Source organism: Trichoderma camerunense, assembly GCF_050948025.1.
Source record: "Trichoderma camerunense strain CBS 138272 chromosome Unknown V8C40scaffold_4, whole genome shotgun sequence".
Lineage (NCBI taxonomy): Eukaryota > Fungi > Ascomycota > Sordariomycetes > Hypocreales > Hypocreaceae > Trichoderma > Trichoderma camerunense.
In genome coordinates, this window is record NW_028145366.1 from 593,418 (window position 1) to 614,373 (window position 20,956).

At 49.6% G+C, this 20,956-nt stretch overlaps 7 protein-coding genes across 7 annotated transcripts; 6 read left to right on the plus strand and 1 right to left on the minus strand.

Moving 5' to 3' along the window:
- Positions 1 to 3,585: 3,585 nt before the first annotated feature.
- Positions 3,586 to 5,242, plus strand: V8C40DRAFT_285208 (epoxide hydrolase family protein). Its single transcript, XM_083222316.1, has 5 exons — positions 3,586 to 3,944; positions 3,995 to 4,517; positions 4,598 to 4,673; positions 4,761 to 5,015; positions 5,085 to 5,242. The coding sequence occupies exons 1-5, from the start codon at positions 3,664 to 3,666 to the stop codon at positions 5,174 to 5,176; spliced, it is 1,227 nt and encodes a 408-aa protein (XP_083076106.1). The 5' UTR covers positions 3,586 to 3,663; the 3' UTR covers positions 5,177 to 5,242.
- A 186-nt stretch (positions 5,243 to 5,428) lies between these two features.
- V8C40DRAFT_237141 (homocitrate synthase) lies at positions 5,429 to 8,329 on the plus strand. Its single transcript, XM_083214188.1, has 19 exons — positions 5,429 to 5,854; positions 5,909 to 5,964; positions 6,021 to 6,036; positions 6,098 to 6,206; positions 6,263 to 6,278; positions 6,348 to 6,380; positions 6,432 to 6,561; positions 6,617 to 6,660; positions 6,762 to 6,840; positions 6,897 to 6,977; positions 7,032 to 7,049; positions 7,113 to 7,156; positions 7,256 to 7,282; positions 7,344 to 7,478; positions 7,530 to 7,606; positions 7,665 to 7,678; positions 7,761 to 7,804; positions 7,862 to 7,958; positions 8,012 to 8,329. The coding sequence occupies exons 1-19, from the start codon at positions 5,718 to 5,720 to the stop codon at positions 8,133 to 8,135; spliced, it is 1,281 nt and encodes a 426-aa protein (XP_083076107.1). The 5' UTR covers positions 5,429 to 5,717; the 3' UTR covers positions 8,136 to 8,329.
- A 1,389-nt stretch (positions 8,330 to 9,718) lies between these two features.
- On the plus strand, positions 9,719 to 12,811 carry V8C40DRAFT_285211 (S8 family peptidase; the record flags this gene model as incomplete). The annotated part of the gene is made up of 2 exons (XM_083222317.1): positions 9,719 to 10,409; positions 10,502 to 12,811. The coding sequence occupies 2 exons, from the start codon at positions 9,719 to 9,721 to the stop codon at positions 12,655 to 12,657; spliced, it is 2,847 nt and encodes a 948-aa protein (XP_083076108.1). The 3' UTR covers positions 12,658 to 12,811.
- Positions 12,812 to 14,355: 1,544 nt separating this feature from the next.
- Positions 14,356 to 15,393, plus strand: V8C40DRAFT_273236 (alpha/beta fold hydrolase; the record flags this gene model as incomplete). Its single annotated transcript, XM_083220454.1, has 1 exon — positions 14,356 to 15,393. One exon carries the CDS (start codon positions 14,356 to 14,358, stop codon positions 15,391 to 15,393), a length of 1,038 nt encoding a protein of 345 aa, XP_083076109.1.
- Positions 15,394 to 15,608: 215 nt separating this feature from the next.
- On the minus strand, positions 15,609 to 15,930 carry V8C40DRAFT_237143 (uncharacterized protein). Its single transcript, XM_083214189.1, has one exon. The coding sequence runs from the start codon at positions 15,864 to 15,866 to the stop codon at positions 15,633 to 15,635; it is 234 nt and encodes a 77-aa protein (XP_083076110.1). The 5' UTR covers positions 15,867 to 15,930; the 3' UTR covers positions 15,609 to 15,632.
- V8C40DRAFT_237145 (Zn(II)2Cys6 transcription factor) lies at positions 15,609 to 18,062 on the plus strand. The gene is made up of 6 exons (XM_083214190.1): positions 15,609 to 15,730; positions 15,969 to 16,284; positions 16,372 to 16,662; positions 16,734 to 16,961; positions 17,068 to 17,104; positions 17,156 to 18,062. The coding sequence occupies exons 2-6, from the start codon at positions 16,103 to 16,105 to the stop codon at positions 17,792 to 17,794; spliced, it is 1,377 nt and encodes a 458-aa protein (XP_083076111.1). The 5' UTR covers positions 15,609 to 15,730; positions 15,969 to 16,102; the 3' UTR covers positions 17,795 to 18,062.
- Positions 18,063 to 18,362: 300 nt separating this feature from the next.
- On the plus strand, positions 18,363 to 20,013 carry V8C40DRAFT_237146 (family 24 glycoside hydrolase). The gene is made up of 2 exons (XM_083214191.1): positions 18,363 to 18,428; positions 18,493 to 20,013. Exon 2 carries the CDS (start codon positions 19,005 to 19,007, stop codon positions 19,806 to 19,808), a length of 804 nt encoding a protein of 267 aa, XP_083076112.1. The 5' UTR covers positions 18,363 to 18,428; positions 18,493 to 19,004; the 3' UTR covers positions 19,809 to 20,013.
- Positions 20,014 to 20,956: the final 943 nt, after the last annotated feature.

A 20,956-nucleotide genomic window follows, 5' to 3' on the forward strand; every position in this document is an offset into this window, starting at 1 on the left:
CATTCACTGGTTGCATCGGGAGCGCGGGCTTGAACTTTAAATATTTTCTTCCAACAAACATATTCTGGCAGGTGTGGGTGCATCGCCAGAAGGGGTTCAAATCCAATCGGGCTTTCACATGGTTTCGGCGACTGACTTCGCTGTTTATACCCCATGGGAAAATATGGATGGTGTCTTTTTTTACTGTTTTGTTTATTATTTTTTACGGGATTTATTGTAGAACAATATCTTTTGGTTACAACTTATTATTTTTACGATGGAAAGGATAATGCGATATGGGGATGGGAGGTCGTGAGGGGCAGGGGATTATACCCAAAGTCTCGAAACAACTGAATGGCAGGAATACCATAACAATAATACAAATGCAATAACAAATTCTAAAATTCACACAAAAATGACTCTTCAATGACATGTGCGTGACAGTGACATTGACAGTGACATTTGAGTGTTGAATCATGGCTGCCTGGATGGAGCATTTTGCGGTGCCATGTGGCTGGCCGCAAGTGTTACGCCACGCGGGTTACCCTACCAAGTCATGATTGTCACTCTTGATTCTTCGCTCCTTTTTCGCTGCTTTTTTGGGGGCAGATCGGACCGTAGTTTTGTTTTTTTCGGGGATGCGCGCGCGTCCTTGCCGCCGATGATAGGAGGAAGAACTTTGCGTGTTGCGTTGATTGTGGTTGTTGAGATGATTCATGAAGTTTCCACTGAGATGCACGCAATATGGAGGAGATGTTCGCTCACCGAAGACCCTACATGTATGTATGATGCGCACACGTATCTTTTTACTTGACGACGTAATACGCAGGCAAAAAAACTCGAATCGCCTCATTCTTACGGTATTTCACTTCAGCTCTTCAGCTCGTAAATTCCTGTGCCGCTTCAGCGCGTCTTCAGCCGTCCCCATCCCCAAAACCATGTGAACGTGTGCCACCCCCAAACCGAATCTAAGCTACATGTAAACTAAACCCCAACGCGACACCGGAACGGCGACCGAAAAGCTGGAACAGAATGAACGGCGAATAAAGATACAAAAGACCTCCGAATTGGGGGAGGCAAACCAGTCTCTCGGGAAAAGAATTCGGCTTTTCAAGAAGACAAAGTAATCGCCGCTGGGCTCTGGGGTAGAAAAGACACGCAGGGCAAGCCAGACCGAGGGAAAGAGAAAATTTTTTCTTTGTGGCTTTTTGTTTTTTGGGTTCTTTGGTTTGCTCGTTCGTTTTCTTGCCGTTTTTGAACAAAGGGGGCGCCCCGGTGAATGAAGCGGGATGGGGGAGAAAAAATCGAAAAGGTGTGAGTGGGTTGTACAGTACGTGGGCAAAACTGGCGTAAAGGAGGTGTGGGATGGCTTCTTTCTTTTATTTTGTCCCTTTGACAGCGGGTTATTCCATTTGGCAATCCGTTTTGTGGCTTTTGCAAGTTTACGAGACTAACTGTCAGTTCTACGTTGTGGATAAGTGTTTGTCCGGGGAAGAGGGTTGGTTTCATTTCAATCTTCGTGATAGATGGCTCGTGTTGTTCGTGTCACATCGTATGGCATCGTATGGCATCGTATCAGCTTCTAATAATAGTGTTTTTCCCGTATTACTCGTACTCTTAATAGCATTTCATTGCAATATAGAGAACGGCATATCCAACTCTCTCAATTGGCTTCTCTCTTCTTCGTATCTCTTTGTTCCGGCAGTTGAGACGCATCTACCGCGGGTGCACACGTGTCGATGCAACCCCGTACTGCTCCTCTGCCCAAAGACCCTCACTGATACAGTACCATGTTGACAAGGTGCCTCGCATGAGTGCATGTAAGTATTCATGCACGCCGTAATCCAGCTGGCAATACATAATAAGGGGGGCCACATGCGTGGAACATTTGTATCTTTCCAGAAGCAAGTTCTGTCGTTGTTCCATGCGGGCAAGGGCATGGCATGGCCTCACGCCCTGTCTGCGTGGCAGCCCAAAAACGGGGGGATTCAGCTGACCCTTTTTCTTTCTTGGCCCTGCTCTGCTCTCAATGCGTTGCTGCGTTGGCAGAAGTGACGGGGATCTTTATGGGGGTTTGTGGGTTTATATTGGAGACTGCCATCCTGTTTACATGTGAGTGGTGATGGCGGTGAAGGGGGCATGGCTTGCTGGCGGTGCAGGACAGTGTCGGGACTGTAGCCTTTCGGTCGGGTTGGAAGATTCCGGTTGGCCAATTGATGTGTTCTGTCTCCGTATGGAAGACGGAGATGTGGCTGATTCTGCTACATTGAATATGCGGATTGATCTGGTCAGGCTGCAGTATCAAGTTGGGTGTTCCGTTTCATTGCAGAAACGGTGTAGATGCTGACATGTGCACTGGCGTCTGAAAGGCTACGAGAGCACGCCCGAAAAGGATAGACATCACGTTTCAATTGTTTGAGTAAACGAGTTCAACATCATTTGGCAATTCTTAACTTTTATACGCTGTCTAGTGTGTTCATGAACAGCTTCGTAAATTATGATAAAACGCTTGCACACCACTTTGATCGTGATACCTCACGACAAGAGACCAGATGCCAACATTTGCATCTACGGGATGCCGTAAACGCCCAGTTCTTCAATAAACTACCCTACACTTTAACCATTCTTTGTAAAATAAGTCCAAAGCCTGACCAACCTTCTCGTAAACGCTTACTCACACCAAGATAACTCGTAATCAAGCCCAAGGCACAGATGCGCTAGTGCAGCAATGCCCCGAGCTAGAGCAAGACATCCCGAGGAACATTTGACGGGCCAGCCCGGACACGGCGTGCTTTTTAGTTGGCTAATGGCCTTTTTAAGCTCAAGAGATCGTCTCTCATCGAGACTCCACCGCACAGCTTTGTGCTCATTGCTCAAGACAACTTGGAGACATCTTTACCTATTTGACCTCGTGCTGGGTATATATGTCTGTCCAGGTTTTACTTAAGTGATCAAAGCATACGCCGAGGATGGAGTAGTCCTTCATCATTAGCATATGCAACAAAGAGACCGGGCCAGCGGTTCAACTGCCGAGAGAGTCTTTCCGACGGCGGCTTATGTGCCGTGTCCACCCTTGAAGTTTTCCCAGTTCACGATGGCTTCGTACACAAACCTAGCTCAGGCGTGAAAAGCGCATGAAGATTCTCCACTAGAAGGCTGCTTATTACCTGATTTCAAACCTGTCCCTCCAGACTCACGCCTGCTATAGGAAATAAGTGTCGCTCGCCGTGTCTCGATTGTACTTAGTGGTTGCATCAACACGGCTCGCGATATTAACAAATGGGTAGTTCCGGCGGTTTATAAGTCCGTAGAAAAATATTCCGCGGCCAAATGCCCCTTTCCCGTGCAAAGAGCAAAGAAACGGCATCGTTTACTCAGCATTGTTGCATTGACCACTGTTAAACGGGACCAAGCATCGTGGGGCCTGCAGGGGAAAAGGCAACAATCATATTTCCCGAATAGTAAAATGCCTACTACAGCGACCCGTAGCACAAAGAGCCAATGGGAATCAAGCCTGGTTCTAGATAAAGATGTCAAACTCGAGAGCATCAAATATATATAAAAGGATCATGAATGCTTAACGAAATAGAATCTTTACTCAGGACAAGAGCATTGGCTGGATAGGAACGCAGCCATTCCCTCGATACACTCAGCAGTACTCGAGCATCTTTGCAACATTTCAAGATGAAGACTTCTCTTCTTCTTGGCTCCCTCGGGCTGCTGTCCAAAGCAGCTGCGGCAAACGCTCCCGTCGCAAAGCCTTTCACAGTCAATCTTTCTTCACGGGTGCCTCACATGCTTGATCTTATTCAGAGGACTGTTCTTCCTGCAGCAGAGCTCCCAGCCGCCAATGCAAATCTGAATATGAGCTTGACAACTGGAATCCCGCTCTCTGCTCTCAAGAGTTTGCAGAATGAATGGGTAACAAGCTTCAACTGGACAAAGGAACAAGAGCAGATCAACACGTATGGACAAACCAGCAAAAATGGATTCACAAGCTGACTCAAGTACACAGATACAACCACTATACGATCCAAATCGGAGCTCAAAACGTCCATTTCATCCATGAAAAGTCTAAGGATCCCAACGCTATTCCCCTCATCCTGCTCCACGGCTGGCCCGGCTCGTTCCTGGAAATGACACACCTAGTCGACCAACTCAAAAGCAACTCCAGCCAGCCATTCCACATCGTAGTGCCATCCCTCCCAGGCTTTGGCTTCTCCTCTCCCGCGCCTAATGGCTGGGAAATCTCCGACACGGCAACCTTGTTCAACACGCTCATGACGCAGGTGCTGGGGTACAAGACGTATGCCGTGCACGGAACGGACTGGGGCAGCGGCGTGGCGTTTGACATGTATGATCAGTTCAACACGACGGTCAAGGCGGTGCACTTTGCGTTTTTGCCCTTTTTTGCGCTGACGCCGGAGCAATTGGCGGCGCAGGGCATTGCGCTTGCGGCGGACGAGATTGAGCTGGAGGATAGGGCCATGGACTTTGAGAACTCGGGCACGGGCTACTATATTGAACAGACAACTACGGTGTGTCGTCTCTCTCTCTCTCTCTGAGTCATGGCTAACTCCTCGTGAAACGAGACAAATGGCTGACAAAGTGTTTCTAGGTGAATACAGTTGGACTTGCTTTGTACGACAATCCCGTCGGACAGCTGGCATGGCTTGCTGAAAAGTTTGTCATCTGTAAGTGCATCTCATCAAAGAGTCATGCTCCTCACCCCCAGTCATTGATATAATAAATCCGAGCAATGATGCCAACAAATACAACAGGGTCCGACCCACGACGAGGCACCGGCCCGTCGTTCATGACGGACAATGAGATTCTCAGGCATGTGTCCTTGTACTATCTGACGCAGACGTTTGACTCCGCCGCCTTTGTTTACGCCCAGAATCCCGACGGCTTCTCGCATACTTACCGAACCGCCAGGAGCAAGCAGCCTCTGCTGTTCACTAACTTTCAGTACAACATTCTGTTTTATCCGGCGAAGCTGGTGGCGACGGTTGGCAACCTGGTCTACTACAACAGTGAGTCTAACTACATGTATCCGAGACAGTGTGATGATCTGATGCTGATGGAATCAACCCCTGCTCTAGAAGTTCAATTCGGCGGCCACTTCCCCGGTGTGGATAACCCGGCAGCGCTGGCTAGCGATATTCGATTGATTGGAAAATACTTCAAGCCGTAAATGTATTCCGGGCACTTCCCGGAGGCCGGGTTACATTCGGAGCTGACAACCCCGCTTGGTGCCGGGGGTGGCTTAATTAGATGCATATTTCGGAGTCCGTAGCAAAGGAACGGGCTTGATCCAATGTGGGAATATCTGTCCGTCTTGTTTAGATGAATCAATGTTATTACTATTAGATTGACTGTCTTGGCAGCATCTAGTAGTATTAAAGAAAGATACATGCTGTGTGTATGCTGTAACATGTACGCATGCTTTAGATGATTCCAATACCTTTGACCACCATCGTGTAAAACGGTTAATCGTAGTAGCACCTCTTCTTGTATCATCCTTTTGCGCTGAATGTTTCCATTTTCCATCAATCCAAATTCCATTCTCTCTCGTTCCCGCCGTCTTGTGCGCCATCCAAGATTCCTTTTTCGTTACTTTCACACTTCAACACTTCAGCACACTAGATATTCTGCGTCTCTGCTGTCTTCTTGGCCTCGGACTCTACGATCAACGAACCATTCACGAATCTTCCCTCACATATAAATCATTCAATATGAGCATCGGAGCCGCAACCAACGGCACTGCAGGTCTTCCTGTCCCGAGTCACAACGCACATGCTACAGCTACAGCTACCACATCGCCCTACCAACACATCGCCGACTTCATCTCCAATATCGGCAAGTTCAAAATGTATTTTGATATCTGAAATTTACAGAAACACGGTCTCTTACTCATCGAAAATAGCATCGAATCAACACTAAGAGAGGGCGAGCAGTTTGCCAATGCTTTTTTCGATACTGGTACTTTTCACCCCCACCTTTGCGCATTGTCCATTCGTCCACTTACACGCGACCAGAGACCAAGATCAAGATGTACGGCTTCCTCTTTATCCTCATTGGTTTTGACAAAATCGAAGGCTAATGCCATTTATAGTGCTACTGCGCTGTCCGAGTTTGGTGTTGACTACATTGAGTTGACTTCACCATGCGCTTCTCCAGCCAGCCGAGCTGATTGCGAGGCCATTTGCAAACTCGGCCTCAAGGTACGTAATCTGCCGCTGTCTTCTATCTTCTATACTGTTACTAACATCTTCCGCAGGCCAAGATCCTTACTCGTTAGTTGAACCAATTGCCATGTTCTCTGCTCTCCCAATCGATTCATCATATTGACTGTGCTCACTTAGACACCCGATGCACTCTGGAGGATGCCAAGATCGGTACGTCGTGGTCGTCCACCAACAATAACTGACAATGCTAACTCTATATAGCTTGTGACTGTGGTGTTGACGGTGTCGACGTCGTCATTGGAACATCCAGCTTCCTCCGGGAGCACTCACATGGCAAGGACATGGCTGCCATCACCAAGCAGGCCCTGGAGGTCGTCAACTACATCAAAAGGTAACTTGACTTAACTCTGGATCATTCTTGACTCTCATACTAACATTCTTTCAAGCCGAGGTGTCGAAGTCCGATTTTCTAGCGAAGACTCATTCAGGTGCGTTCATCCTTATGGCTCGGCGGAACATGATTACTAACACTGGCTTAGGAGCAAGTAATCCCTAGTTACCTCACAGAAATACGATATTAACGCAATGCAGGCGATCTCGTTGATCTTTTGAGTCTATACAGAGCTGTTGATAACGCCGGCGTCCACCGGGTGGGCATTGCAGACACTGTGTAAGTATCGTTCCCTATTACAACTGATCTATGAATGACTACTCACATTTTCACAGTGGCTGTGCCTCACCGAGACAAGTCTATGATCTCGTTCGAACCCTTCGTGGAGTTGTCAAGTGCGATATTGAGTGCCACTTGTAAGTCATTTCTGGAATTATTTGTGTCAGGAGATGTAGACTAACGTAAAGCAGCCACGATGACACAAGCTGGTAAAGCAGACCTCTCCCTATCACAACAAGTTAAAGGCTATATAAATGCTAACATTACTCAAGCGCGGTTGCCAACGCTTACTCTGCTCTTGAGGCTGGTGCTACTCGTAAGCTATCCTTGACGACCAAACTCCCCATACCCATTGTTGGGGGGAGTTGATGGCTCTACTGTTTTGTTGGTCATCTTTCGCTGACACTCTTGCTAGACATCGACACCAGTGTTCTGGGTATTGGTAAGTACAACCTCCTGAAGCTATTCACTTGCGACTTTGCTTCCGCTAATCCTGACTACAGGTGAGAGAAACGGAATTGCTCCTCTCGGAGCTTTCCTTGCGAGAATGATTGTGGCCGCTCCCGAATACGTCAAGCGCAAGTACGACCTTCATCGTCTCAAGGACATTGAGAATATTGTTGCCGAGGCTGTTCACAGTGAGCCACCCTGTATCTGTGTTGGAGTCGGTATACTCACCACGTAACTAGTCAACGTGCCCTTCAACAATCCTGTTACCGGCTTCTGTGCCTTTACCCACAAGGCTGGTATCCACAGCAAGGCTATTGTAAGTGAGGTTCCTTGATAGAAAATGGTGCTTGCATACTGACCCTATTTCTCTATAGCTAAATTCACCTTCGTGAGTTTCTCTCAAGAGCTGCATCAACTTCATGATGCAAGTTCAGTTCATCATTGCCTACAGAGAACTAATGAACACATAGAACATACGAAATCATTAACCCCGAGGATTTCGGCATGAGCAGATGTGCGTTTTTACAATACTCCCAGCATCCATCAATGTTTTGAGACTAACTACTCACAGATGTCCACTTTGCCCATCGTCTGACCGGATGGAACTCAATCAAGAGCCGAGTCGAGCAGCTGGGACTTCACATGACCGATGCTCAAGTCAAGCTACTGTGAGTTTCTTCTTCTGCAACCCTTAGCAAGCTAGATATTGACTATGTATCAGAACTACCAAGATTAAGGCCATGGCTGATGTACGTCCCCTGGCCATCGACGATGCGGACTCTATCATCAGAGCATTCCACCTCGATCTTCAAGAGAGGGACACCACCGAGACCTGGAAGAACTAGGTGTTAGAAAAATGACCCTAGATATAACGAAGAATGTCTGTATTCGAAATTTGGCGTTAGATAAAAGGTTTGGGGTGAATTTGACTTGGTTCCATTGGACTTGTAACGCCGCTCATTGTGTTGTCCGCTGCTTGTCCTTGATTCACCAATCCCAGACGTAACTGAACCAGAGAAATGCTATTCTTAACTATTCACGAATTTTATATTTCTAAAACTGCTTTGAGCGCTTTAGACGACTCTGTATCCCTTGTGTTGGGTCTGTGGTTGGATTAGCCTTTGCTTCTTGGATAAGAGGAATATCGCTATGGTAGCGAAAATTTAAGAGTTGAGTCTAAGCCCGGGACCGGCAATGTAATAAACCCCGCCATTTCGAGAATAGCTTCCCATCTTTCTTGTGTCTCGTTTATCAATTCAACACAGAGATACAAGATCTCTAACAGAAGTATGTTTTTTCTTTCATAAGACACGAACGTAGTAGTGGGAAAAAAGAAAATAGAAAAAGACGAGTCCTGAAATGCACGTGGTTGTGTGTAGTTGTAGATGTTGGGAGAGCTACGTTCAGTCTAGGGTGTCTGCAGTTACGATAAGCATGACAGACCTGACGCCTCACATCGCCAGTTCCAATAGCTATTAGTTCGCGTTCGACATTCGAAATCGTAAAAGATGGTGTGCAAATGCGCATGATGTCGGGGAACGAATTGCTTTGGTCCTTGTTCCTGAGGGGCCTCGTATTGTTTAGGGCGTCTCTCTACTAGACATCTGTTGCGTTGGAGTACGCAACTTATGAGCACTTAGCCCAGCCCTTGGTAGCATCCTCGGCAAGATAACAACCTTGCACCTTGAATCTCGTAAAAGCGATAGATAGGTCGTTGATGAGAGTGAGCCATCGAGGCTAACCTTTCATGCATCCAAGTCCAGTAAGTCTTTGCGAGCCCCAGAATTTGAACTATATCCTGCTATTCTACTTTGGTATATTCCGGCTATTTATCACAGCAGGGGTATGCGGTGAAGATCCCTATTTCAGCATGAGCTTGTGCACTATCACTTTGCCTACCTTATAAAGTAATAGCCTATTGCTGAAATCATGCATGCTTGGAAAAGCAAAAAGACCAAGAAACGAAAAGCCAGAGGAAAAGCAGCTTAAAAATAGCACGAAAGATAACGACCCCGGACTGCCGTCTGCCGAGCGGATACAAAAGTTCTCTGCCGACTGGTGTGCGTTGTTGCAGGAATTGCGATGGGATACGAAGTTGTAGCCAGCCGGATCACACGGGGCCTCGTATCTGGAGGGGAGAAAAAGTTCCTCGTATTCCCGATACATCGATTGGACCTTTCTCAAATGAGTAGATGCATTGTCATCAGAGACGATGATACCTCGATGATCGGTCGATGATCGGGGACATTTGGTAAGTCAGTGAGGGGGAGATGTCGTGAGTTTGCGATCCGCAGACTATGGCCGTCCTTGTATATAAATGGACATACATCACCTCAAATCTTGATGAACAGGCTTCGAAGCAGGCCCTTCGTCTCAAAGACTCTTGAGTTGCCAACTCTCGGGTCTCTCTCTGTGAGGAGTTGAAGCAATGAAGTTCAATGCTGCCCTGGGCCTGCTGGCCCTTGTCGGCGGAGCATCGTCTTCGCTGACTATCACAACAAACACCAACAAGAACCCGCTGGTGTCGAACCAAAACACAACCGTGGTCCCCAACACGTTCATCGTCGAGCTGCAGCCAGACTTCCACCCTGACCTCCAGCCCAAGGAGCGGTTTGCAAAGACAGCGCCAGGGGCTAAGGTCGGATACCGCGTTCGCCAGCAGTACAACAGCACCGACTTCTTCTACGGCGTATCGGTGTCGTTTAATACGCACGTCGACCTTGGCACGCTGCGTCAAAGTACCGGCGTCAAGAATGCCTGGAAAGTCGCCATTGTGCCCCGGCCGGAGCCATATCACTTGCGGGGGGCTCCGAAAATCAGCCAGGGGACATCCTTGCCGAATCTCAGAGGCAGTGCCAAGGTCAACCAGCCGCTGTCCATGGGCAACGTGCAGAAGCTTCACGACCAGGGCATCAAGGGCAAGGGCGTGCAGGTGGCTCTTATCGACACTGGAGTTGACTATCGCCATCCAGCACTGGGCGGTGGGTTTGGACGAGGACACAAGATTGCCCTGGGATACGACTTTGTAGGTGACGATTATGATGGTAGCAACACTCCTGTGCCGGATCCAGACCCCCTGGCGACGTGCGTGGATGGTGGACACGGCACTCACACTGCCGGTAAGTCAAAGAGTTACATGTCATAACTGTAAATGAAGGGCAACGAACCAGGTCAGAGCGTTGGACAAGCTAACGAAATAACGTTGTTCTAGGCATCGTGGGGATGGAGGATCCCGATAATGTGGGATTCGGCCTCGTCGGCGTCGCTCCCGAAGCAACCTTGGCAGCCTACCGCGTCTTTGGCTGTGAGGGAAGCACTAGCAACGAGCTTATAATCTCGGCCTTTCTCAAGGCTGCGCAGGATGGAGCGGATGTTGTGTCTATATCGATCGGCGGGTTCGACATCTGGGAGGAGATCAACCCGTTTGATGAAGTCATCACGAGACTGACCAACCACGGCGTGGCCGTTGTTGCTGCCATTGGGAATTTTGGAACCGCCGGAGTGATCTCGACTGCTGCGCCGGGCATATCCACTAATGCCTTGTCCGTGGGATCGATTGAGAACGAAGTCTATCCGACGGTTTATACGGCCCACGATGACAAGCACAAGGCCATCGACTATGTCTCTGTGTTTCCCGCAACTGGTCTGGGTCGTGTCGAGGTCTACCAGCTGGGAACCGGTCTAGACGTTCCAATCGATGCCAACGTCTCCAGCGGATGTTACCAGCCTGCCTGGGATGCTCTGGCCGCGGCCTCTGTTGACTGGAACAACACCATCTTGTTGGTATCATGGGTTAGCTGGTGCGTCACGGACTGGGGGACGGCCGTGGACTTGGGTGCTCAAGCAATCCTGGCGTATCAACCCGAGGAGCTGCTCATTGTCGTGGACGAGCCCGAGGATCCAACGACTCTTCTATACTTGGACTACAACAACTCACAGCAACTCGTCAACAATCTGGCTCAGCTGCCCGCTGGCCAGAAATACTACCTCACGTTTGACGGCAAGAAGCCCAGCTCGGCTGCTGACCCGCTCGGGAGGACGCCCGATGACTTCTCCAGCTTCGGCCCGACGATTGAAATGTCACTGGCTCCAAAGGTCTCGGCACCGGGAGGAACCATCCTGTCTACATGGCCACTGGAAGCTGGCGGATATGCTGTGTTGTCAGGGACTTCAATGGCCACCCCCTTTGCCGCAGGAAGTCTGGCATTGCTCAAGTCTCAGCAGCCGCATCTATCCGTCGCTGAACTGTATGCACGGCTTATGACCACCGCCGGCCCTGTCAACGAACCCAACTCCAAGCAGATTGCTTCTACGGCTCGTCAGGGAGGAGGCCTCATCGACGTCTATGCGGCTGTCAAGGCGGATACAGTCATCAGTCCATCTGAGCTCAGCCTGCACGATTCGGAAACGCCGGCGCCTCGGAAGATCACCATCACGAACCAGTCCAAGTCGAGGAAGAAGTACTCTTTCCAGCACAGCCCGGGGTCATTCTATCGCCTCTACTATAATTATCTGACCGGCAACACAGACTACAACGGCGGCAGTGAGGTCATTCCCCTCGACGTCCCTGCCTCTGCCAGCTTCTCGCAGTCATCCCTGACTCTGGGGCCGGGCCAGTCTGCTACGGTCCAGGTCCAGATCAAGCCGCAGCACGATGACTGGCCGTGGTCCTTGCCCGTGTATGGCGGCTTCGTAAAGATTATCTCTGACGATGCAGCTTATTCGATTCCATACATTGGCGTGCCATACAACCGCACCGAGGTTGGCCCTATCATGCACAACGTGACGACCCAGCTGCCGTATGACTCTCCAGGCATCTTGAAGCTGCCGGCAAACGACCTCTTCCTGGCCGACGGACAGATCCCAACGCCCAACATTGACTCGTACAACTGGTCGACAGACCCGTCCAAGTCATTCATCCCCGTCTTCCGGGTGGATGTGCTGCTGCCCTCGCGCTTCATCCGCTTCGACCTTGTGCCCGCCAACGTCTCCTTCGTGCCCTCCATCTACGGCTTCGACCCAGATGTCCACATCGACTACGAGCCCCCTTCGCAAGCCATTCTACCCGGCTTTCTCGGCGTACCCACATATGGCCAGTTGTTCTCAATCACTGTCGATGATGCGCCTGCCAACAGCCCCACGCTGTCGCAGCCCGTGATTAACCACTTCTTCGCTCAGGCCCTTCTGCTTCCTACGCTGACAAACGATGACAACGTGTCGTACAATATCTCGTCTGGAGATTACCGGCCGCTTCTCCGGGCGTTGAGGTGGAATGGTAACGAGACTAACCCCGACGACTACGAATCCTGGCTGGGGCCAGTTATTCGGGCGGACATTCCGAGCGACGAGTTTCCTACCGACACGTAAGGGAGGGCATTTGCTTCTTCGGGATATTTTTGCGTTATTCGGGATTTGAAAAAAAGAAAAGCCAAAAAAAGTAATAGTCAAGTAGTTCCAGTCTTTGGGTGAGTGGCGACGGCATGCGGAGTGGGATATGGCTTCGGCCTTTTGCGGCACTCGGCGGCCATTTCGGATTCGGTTTCGCGATCATGACTAAGAGCCAGAGTGGTCGGCGTTGACTATTCCGGACAGAGGCATAATAGTCGTTAGATAGTCATAAATATGTCTGACCAACTCCGAGTTGTGGTCTCTTTCCCTTGCAATCTCCGAACACCTAGACTGCGTGAAAACTGATAGACAGCCGCGCTAAACCTGCTAAACAAGTGTTAAGCTTTGTCGGTCTGTGCCCGACCCCTGTCTGTATGTTTGACCCAGTGAGGCAAGTTGAAGAGAGGATGAGAGGGTTCTTTTGTTGTTTATTAATCACGTTTTAACTGACCAAGGCAATAAGCCACCGTCATCCATAGTGGTTCCATTCGTAATTGATATTAAGGAGGCCGCAAGGTTGCGTAGGGCTGCTCTTTTTGTGCCCAATGCAACGCAAAGAATGCTTGTAGTAGTTTAGTCTGATCGACGACCCTTCTCCCGTGCCATCTCCCGAAGACTGGTTGCTTCGCATGGCTAACTCGGACGAGTTGTTCCACCTGAGTCGCCGGTCACCGGCCAATTAGCCGGGGTAAAAGAGACAGTTTGTGTCTGACTGGTCCAATTCAGGATCCAAGGTTCTGACCTGAGTTGACGGTCTTATTAGTCTCTATGCAAGTGCCAAGTGCCCACGACTTTGGCTCATTGGAGGCAAAATTGGTGCCAGTCTAGCGGGAGGATTTGCTTACAGGGATCGGTTCCCCAAAATACATATATACACGTATGAAAAGATATGGCACTGGAAAGAACAGGGATCGGGTTGCCTTCCGCCTTTATTTGGGGGAGCGAGTTGAACAAGGATTTCAAATCCTCTTTGCTGTCTCAGTTGAGATGCTTTGACCAACTATCCCACAGCCCTACCGCCTATATTCCAAATTCCAAGAAACCTGCTCAACACATCCACTTCCGGAATTGGCCCTCCCCAGACCTTTATGCCATTAGATCGCCCAATCGACAGATGGAGATTCTTTTGTGCGGATTTCCGCTCCACCAATTGTCGCGGCCGCCGCTAAAATCTGACACGCTGACAAAAGCAGCTATCTAAAAAGAGCTATGCTGCGCCCTACCAGGCTGGCTTGCCGACCCTGTTCAAGCGGAGCCTCATAGTGAAGATCATGTTGTTTGTTAGCTCAACTTTGGTTCGTATGGTGATAGTATGGCAAACTACTGCTGTGAATTGCATCGTGGTTTACCTGGCAGTATGGGATGTTCAACGCAAAACATTGCTTCAAAACGCCGAGACTAGGCATCTCCATGCAGAAAAATCGACATTGATTGTGTATTATCGCCGTAGTCGTAATTTCGGTGTTAGTCCAACCTCCATCGGTCATAGGAGAGAGACAGATGGACAAGACTTGTAACATTTGTATATATATGGCATGTTTGGTTGTTCTCTGTCGGAAAGACTTTTTGCTTTGATTAATCTCGCCGAGCATTCCCATCTCGATAGGGCCCCAGGGACTTCTGACATCTTGATGATACTACAACGTTGTCTCTGAGTCTATCTTCTGCAACTAAACTATGCTGCCCCCCCTGTCTTTCCTGAGAAAGCCTATCCGAGGCGTTTTCCTTCTTGGTTTGCTTATTAGTTTGTCGAGCTGTTCAACTGCGATAGAGCTCGAGTCAGGCCTCCAACGAACGCTGACGCCCATCCGCCATGCCAACACTTCCACTCTGTCCATCGCTTACTATGACTCGGCACCAAGCGATTCAAGCGCGCCAGTGGTCATCTTGGTCCACGGCTTCCCTTACTCCATCGACACCTACGTCGACGTGGTGCCAAAGCTGATGGCGCAGGGATATCGTTTGATTGTCCCGTATATGCGAGGCTACGGCACGACGACCTTCCTGTCTCCCACAACCCCACGTAGTGCAGAGCAGGCCGCCCTCGGCAAGGATATCGTCGACCTGATGGACACTCTGCATATTGACAAGGCGATATTCGCCGGCTACGACTGGGGCACGGTGGCCGTCAACGCGGCAGCAGCCCTGTGGCCGGGTAGATGCTCCGGCATGGTGGCTGCAAATTCATACCTGATCCAGAATCGCCAGACGGCGTGGGCGATCGCGCCTCCCGCGTCCCTGGCTAACCGCTGGTACTTTTACGTCTTTCTCACACCGCAAGGATTCGGCGGCCTCGCCAATGACACGCGGGGATGGGCTGAGACGCTGTGGTCCAAGAACAGCCCACAGTGGAACTATACTCAAGCTGAGCTCGACGCTGCGGTTCCGGCGTTTCGCAACCCAGACTACGTCGAGATCGCGACCAACTTTTACCGCAACCGCCTGCTTTACGCGCCTGGAGACCCGGCGTATGCAGAGTTGGCCGAGAGGCTCGACTCGCTGCCTTCCATCCACGCCCCCTCCGTGACGCTGGATCCAGACCAAGCGCCAGTCTTTCCTGCAACCGATGGATCGTCCACGGCCCAGCACTTTGCAGGGCCTCGGGTGCATCACATTGTGCATGGGTGTGGCGAGAACATCCCCTTACAGAGCCCCCAGGTTTTTGCAGACGCGGTCATCGAGGTGGCGGCCCTGGGAAAGGGAAATCATCATTAAAAACTGGCGACATGTAAGAGACTATGTCCTTGTCCCTTCCCCATTTTCTATTATACGTGTATAGCATATATGGGGGTCTGGCAAATGCTGCGATTACAAACTTACTGCCAATAGCGGAAATGATCTTTTTAGGGGGGGTATAATTTACAATGTATATAAACCGGTCCACGGTCCCCTCTTTTCCCTTTTCCTCTCTTGCTCTTGTCAGCATGCAAGTTCCTTTTGGGGAAAACCAATTCTTACAACAAAGCAACCCATAGCTTAATATGTGGAGTAACACAAGTCCCACAGTCTAACAGGCGAGAAACCCGCGCGGCTGTTGTCGTTTGTCTTGCTGGTAAGGCGAAACGGTGCTTTTTTTTTTTTTTGAATCCTTTTTGATTTATCGAATTCCAAAATACGAAGTCTTGCGAGCTAGTTGAGCACAACAAACACAAATAAGCTAGGCTGGTTCCTAAACGTGCATTTGTCATTGCCAAGGGGGGGCGCGCTACTGTACAACCAGCCCCCAAAAAGACCCAAGACTTTAGATCCCGCGGAGGTTCTTGTGCTAACCACGGAGTGTTTTACGAAAGGGAGGAATAGAGTCCCATGCGGATCTAAATCTATCTAGGCGACATACATCTCGTTGTGGCAAACCCTCGCCCCCACAAGCCCTATCTCCCCTTGGTTCCCTCCTAGGCGAAACAAGCGGGACAGGGCTGAGAACATGCAATCATTAATGAATAGGAGGGAACCCAGTTCGCGAGACGAGTTGACAGAGCAAATGGAGTTATTGGGAAACATGGCGACCGTGAAACCTGTGTTACGGCGAAGCCACACGAAATCAAAATTTGGCTGTCAGGCGTGTAAGCAGCGACATGTCAAGTGTGATGAGTTTCGACCAACATGGTTTGTCTTTCTTCTCTCTCTCCTTTTTTTCTATTTCAAAGCAACTTAATTTCAGGCTAATGACTCGAATTTTGTTTTTCTTTACAGTCACAGATGTCTTTCGTCAAAGATTACATGCAAGTACCCCGACCAGACTGAGGTGGAAGACCCAGACGAAAAGGAGGCCTCAGCTCTGTGGTGGCCGGTAGACATTGAAAAATCATGCGAGCAATGGAAAGAATCAGGAGAACCTCCGTTTATGTCGCTGGCACCATCTCCAAGCTGGCACAACATGGACATGAAGGACTTGAAGTACATCTACAAGATGGCTTTGGTTGCTAACATCCTCGACTTAAGCAATACAACTAACATTTGCCTATTATGGGGCGAGATGGGAGTGTAAGTGTTGAGCTTGAATCGCAACAGTCTTTCTATAGACTATCAAGTTGATGGGCTGACTGTTTGATTAGGCTTTTCCAACTCGCAACACACTACGATTTTGTTGCACATACCTTGGCTGCAACATCAGCTCAGCGACTTGCAGTAACAACAAAGTCACACGAGGCTTCCCAAGATGCGTACCAATACCGGAAACAAGCTCTTCATGGATTATATAGAGCAATGGGGTGCTTTTCCAAAGAGAATGCTGATGCAATCCTGGCCGCGTCACTGGGATGCTCATATATCATGTCCGACCAGTAAGTGAATTACTCCCTCTTGCGAGATTAATCAAACCATACAACACTATAAACTACACTCTACTATTACATAAAACATGGATTAGCTAACCATTACTCCTAATAGTCGCTCCCTGATGACCCTAGCAGGAAACATCTCTACAGTAAGCCTCGACGAAATCATTCTCTCTTCCACACCGCTCACAGTAGAGCAGGTGGCCACCCGGATGAAGCCTTGGCTCAAACGGTCGGCCTTTCACCAAATCTTTACATTCGAGCCAACGCACTACGAAACCGAAGAGTTAGTAGCCTCGTCGCCTCCCGAGACAGGAGACATGGAACATCGCTTCACCCTCATCAAGACGCTCCTGGCCGAGGGCATCGGCTCGGTCAACGGCCTAGCCTTTTGCTTCCAGGGCGACCGCGATCTATCAGCTGTTCTTCGACAACTCCGAGACGTCATGCGGCTCGTCCATGAACGGCTCGGCTCCGACCTCTCCGCCGAAGACCAATACCGCCTCGTCTACCCCTTCACCGCGTGGTTCGTCAAGAACTCGGCCGCCTCCTACGTCTCCCTCAGCGCAAAGAATCCCTTTCTCCTAGTCTTCCTTCTGCACATGTACGCCGTTGTTGTCTCGCTGACAGTATCCTTGCCGCGCATCGACGTTCCGCTGTTTGCAAAGTACAGACTGCGAGCGATTCTCGAAATCTGCAACATTTTGAAAAACGAACCGGGCTTCTTGTGCCAGCGGTGTAACGGGTTTCACTCTTATGAAGAAGTCATGGCGTTTCCGTTGAATAGCGTGTCTGTGTATCAGCAGTTTGGTAGAGAGACGGGTCTTTTAGAAGCATAGCCAGCGAGCATCCTCCCCTCCTTTGATTTCTTTTCTTCATTTCTTCTTCACTTCTCCTCTCTTGTTATTGATTCCCTTTGTCGTTTTTGGAATAGCAGTTATAATGCATTCTGGATGCGCAGCGATATGCGGTTTATTTGGCATGCTTTAGCGACAAGCATGATGCTGGAATGGAATTGCGAGCGTTGCTTATCAGACACATGGAAGAGCGGACCCAACTGGGCCGACCGTGTCATATATTTCATTGTATTAAAGAGTCTAGACAGACATACCCTTGTTGGGGTTGACAAATAGAAACTTCAAAGTAACCATTTGACTCGTTGTCATGGTCATCTCGTGAGTTGAATCACGCCGCTTCAATTGTTCTTAGCCGCATCTTGTCTAATTTTAGCAAAAATCATTCCAGGCTGGTAAAGGAAGAAGACAGAATTAAATTAAATAATGATCAACAGTTGAAAAGGCTACGATTGGACCCACCGACAAAGACCTTTGCAGCCTTGCGGATAAATAAGCATGGGCAGACAAGACCCTTGTTGAGAGTAAACGCGGCATCGTGTTGGCCCGTCTTACGGGAAGCTATAACCATAACCATAAACAAGCGGGAGATCGGGCAGATCCCCCAACTCAGCTGAAGGTCTGTAAATAGCAATTTTTATATTAATTCGAATGCTTAGATGGGGTGCTGATGCTAAAGATAGATGGTCTATGTTTTGTTTCTCCAGGGACTTGACGATGCAGCATATCGCGGAGCATACTGAATCGGCAAATAGCGTCGCCAGAGAGCAGTAATCAATCGGCCGAATCTCGTCGCACGGACGCTTCGATGCAAAGTATTGAGTATTGAGTGCGAAATTGGAGAGAGGATGCACAAGTCAGCGTCGCTTTCATGTCTATTTTCAGATCAGGCCTAATGCAGGTCCTGTTGATGGATCTTCAGCCGCATCACGAAAGAGGCAACTGTTCGTCCTTCGCAACGGCAATGGACAAGTTTGCTCAGGATGAGATGAAAGCGAGATGGAAATATCTTCAGCGATCTAGGCCATCATGTGGATATATAAAGAGCATGATGAAGCCCTCGAGTTGTTGATTCGAAACATTCAGCATCACAACAAAGATACATCAACACCGCAGAAGCAACATCCTCATCTCCCACATCACTTTACACCATATTCACTTTACCATATATACCGTATACACTACAACCGACAAAATGAAGACTGCTTTTGCTGCTCTCGTCTTCTCCCTGGTATCCATCGTCAGCGCCTATCCCATCACTGGCGATGTTGTCAACTGCCGCACCGGACCCGGCACCAGCTACGCCATCAAGAAGTCCTACAAGAAGAACCAAGACATCTCCATAAGCTGTCAGACAGCGGGAACCAGCGTCAATGGCAACAGCATTTGGGACAAGACCGCCGACGGCTGCTACGTCGCCGACTACTACGTCAAGACGGGCTCCAGCGGCTACGTGACCAAGAAGTGCACTGCTTCCTCCGGCGGCGGCTCCTCGTCCTCCAGCTACTGCAAGACCATCAACACCGCCGGCGTCGATCTCATCGCCAAGTGGGAAGGGTTCGTCGCCAGCCCAAAGCCCGACCCCATTGGCCTACCCACGGTTGGCTACGGCCATCTCTGCCAGCAGAAGAACTGCAGAGAGGTCAAGTACAAGTTCCCCCTGACCAAGACCACCGCCAAGGAGCTGCTGCTGGACGACCTGCCCAAGTACACAAAGTGCCTCGCCGACTACCTCAACGACAAGCCCAAGCTCAATGCCAACCAGTGGGCGGCCCTGACATCCTGGGTCTTCAACGTCGGCTGTGGCAACGCAAAAACATCGACTCTCGTGAAGCGTCTCAACAACGGCGAAGCTGCCAACACTGTTGCCGCAGAGGAACTCCCCAAGTGGCGCATGGCAGGAGGAAAAGTCTTGCCAGGCCTCGAGGCTCGCCGCAAGGACGAGGTCAAGCTGTTCAAGACGGCGTCATCCAAGCAGGCCTATCCAAAGTGCCAGTGAAGTAATGGTCAAGTAAGCTGAGCTGATGGGCTTGGTTACTTTACTCAGCCCTACCTGCTGAATAATTGGGACAAAATGGCCCAGGGTGGCGAAGAGTTGATTTGGGGCAGTTTAGGGGACCTGAAGGTAGATGCAAGTAGATGGAAGTCACTTCTTCTTTGTTGTCTTTTTGTTTCTTTATCGCGGCTTACTGCAGAAATAGACGAATTGAATTGCTTTTTTTTTTTCAGCTTCATCATACTATTGAATCCTTCATCTGTGATATGCTTACACACTGCATATTAGCTAAATGGCCAAGTAAGCAGCTGCAATTGCAGGCCCTATCAAACTAGACAGACAGACACGTCGAGCTGATGGGATTGAGCCACCACGACCTACGTGTCCCAGCAACCAGGTGAAGCCCTCGCCAAGAGCAACGCCTTGCGCACGTGTTGCCCCCATTAAGAAAAGAAAACGTCAACGTTTGGCATCACGTTACCACAAAGTGTGAATCCCATTCGTCGTTCGGCTACGGAAGGGTCGGGCGTGGCTTGCGGTAGACGAGCATCAGATCAGCCCTCTCGCCCTAGACCGCAAATGTATGGGCCCTTCGAATTTCAGGGTTCAAGGAAATCCAATGCCAATTTGAATTTGAATTGGGCGAGGCGGCTCGATCGGATGCCCTCCCGATCCAGAAAATCGGGATGGCCGTGCTTTCAAATTGCAGGGCGATTGGTTACGTAGTGACTCCTATGCGGAAGCCCTCAACTCAAACATTTGCAAACGAGAAACGTGCCCCCTTGGCTGTTTTTTACGGTAAGTTCCACCCTTGTCAGAGCTGAAGCCGGGCGGAGGAATATGATGCATTAAACTATTGAGCATTGCCCTCCTTGATACGTGTCAAACAGCTGTTTCCTCATTACTTGTGGACTTTTCAATGGCTTAGCAGCAGCCACAACAGCATCAGCTGGAGACAACAACATACCATGAAGCCAACAAAACTGGAGAATCATCGACGCGGTTGTGATTTAGGCTCCTAAGTAAACCAGGCTCAAAATCCACAATCCACTCCAACCAAGGCCCCTCCCGCGTGCATCCGGGCTCTCACATGATTCTTCCCTTGCCTAGGGCAAAGCGGCAAACGGGGCTCAGAAGCACAAGCTTCACCT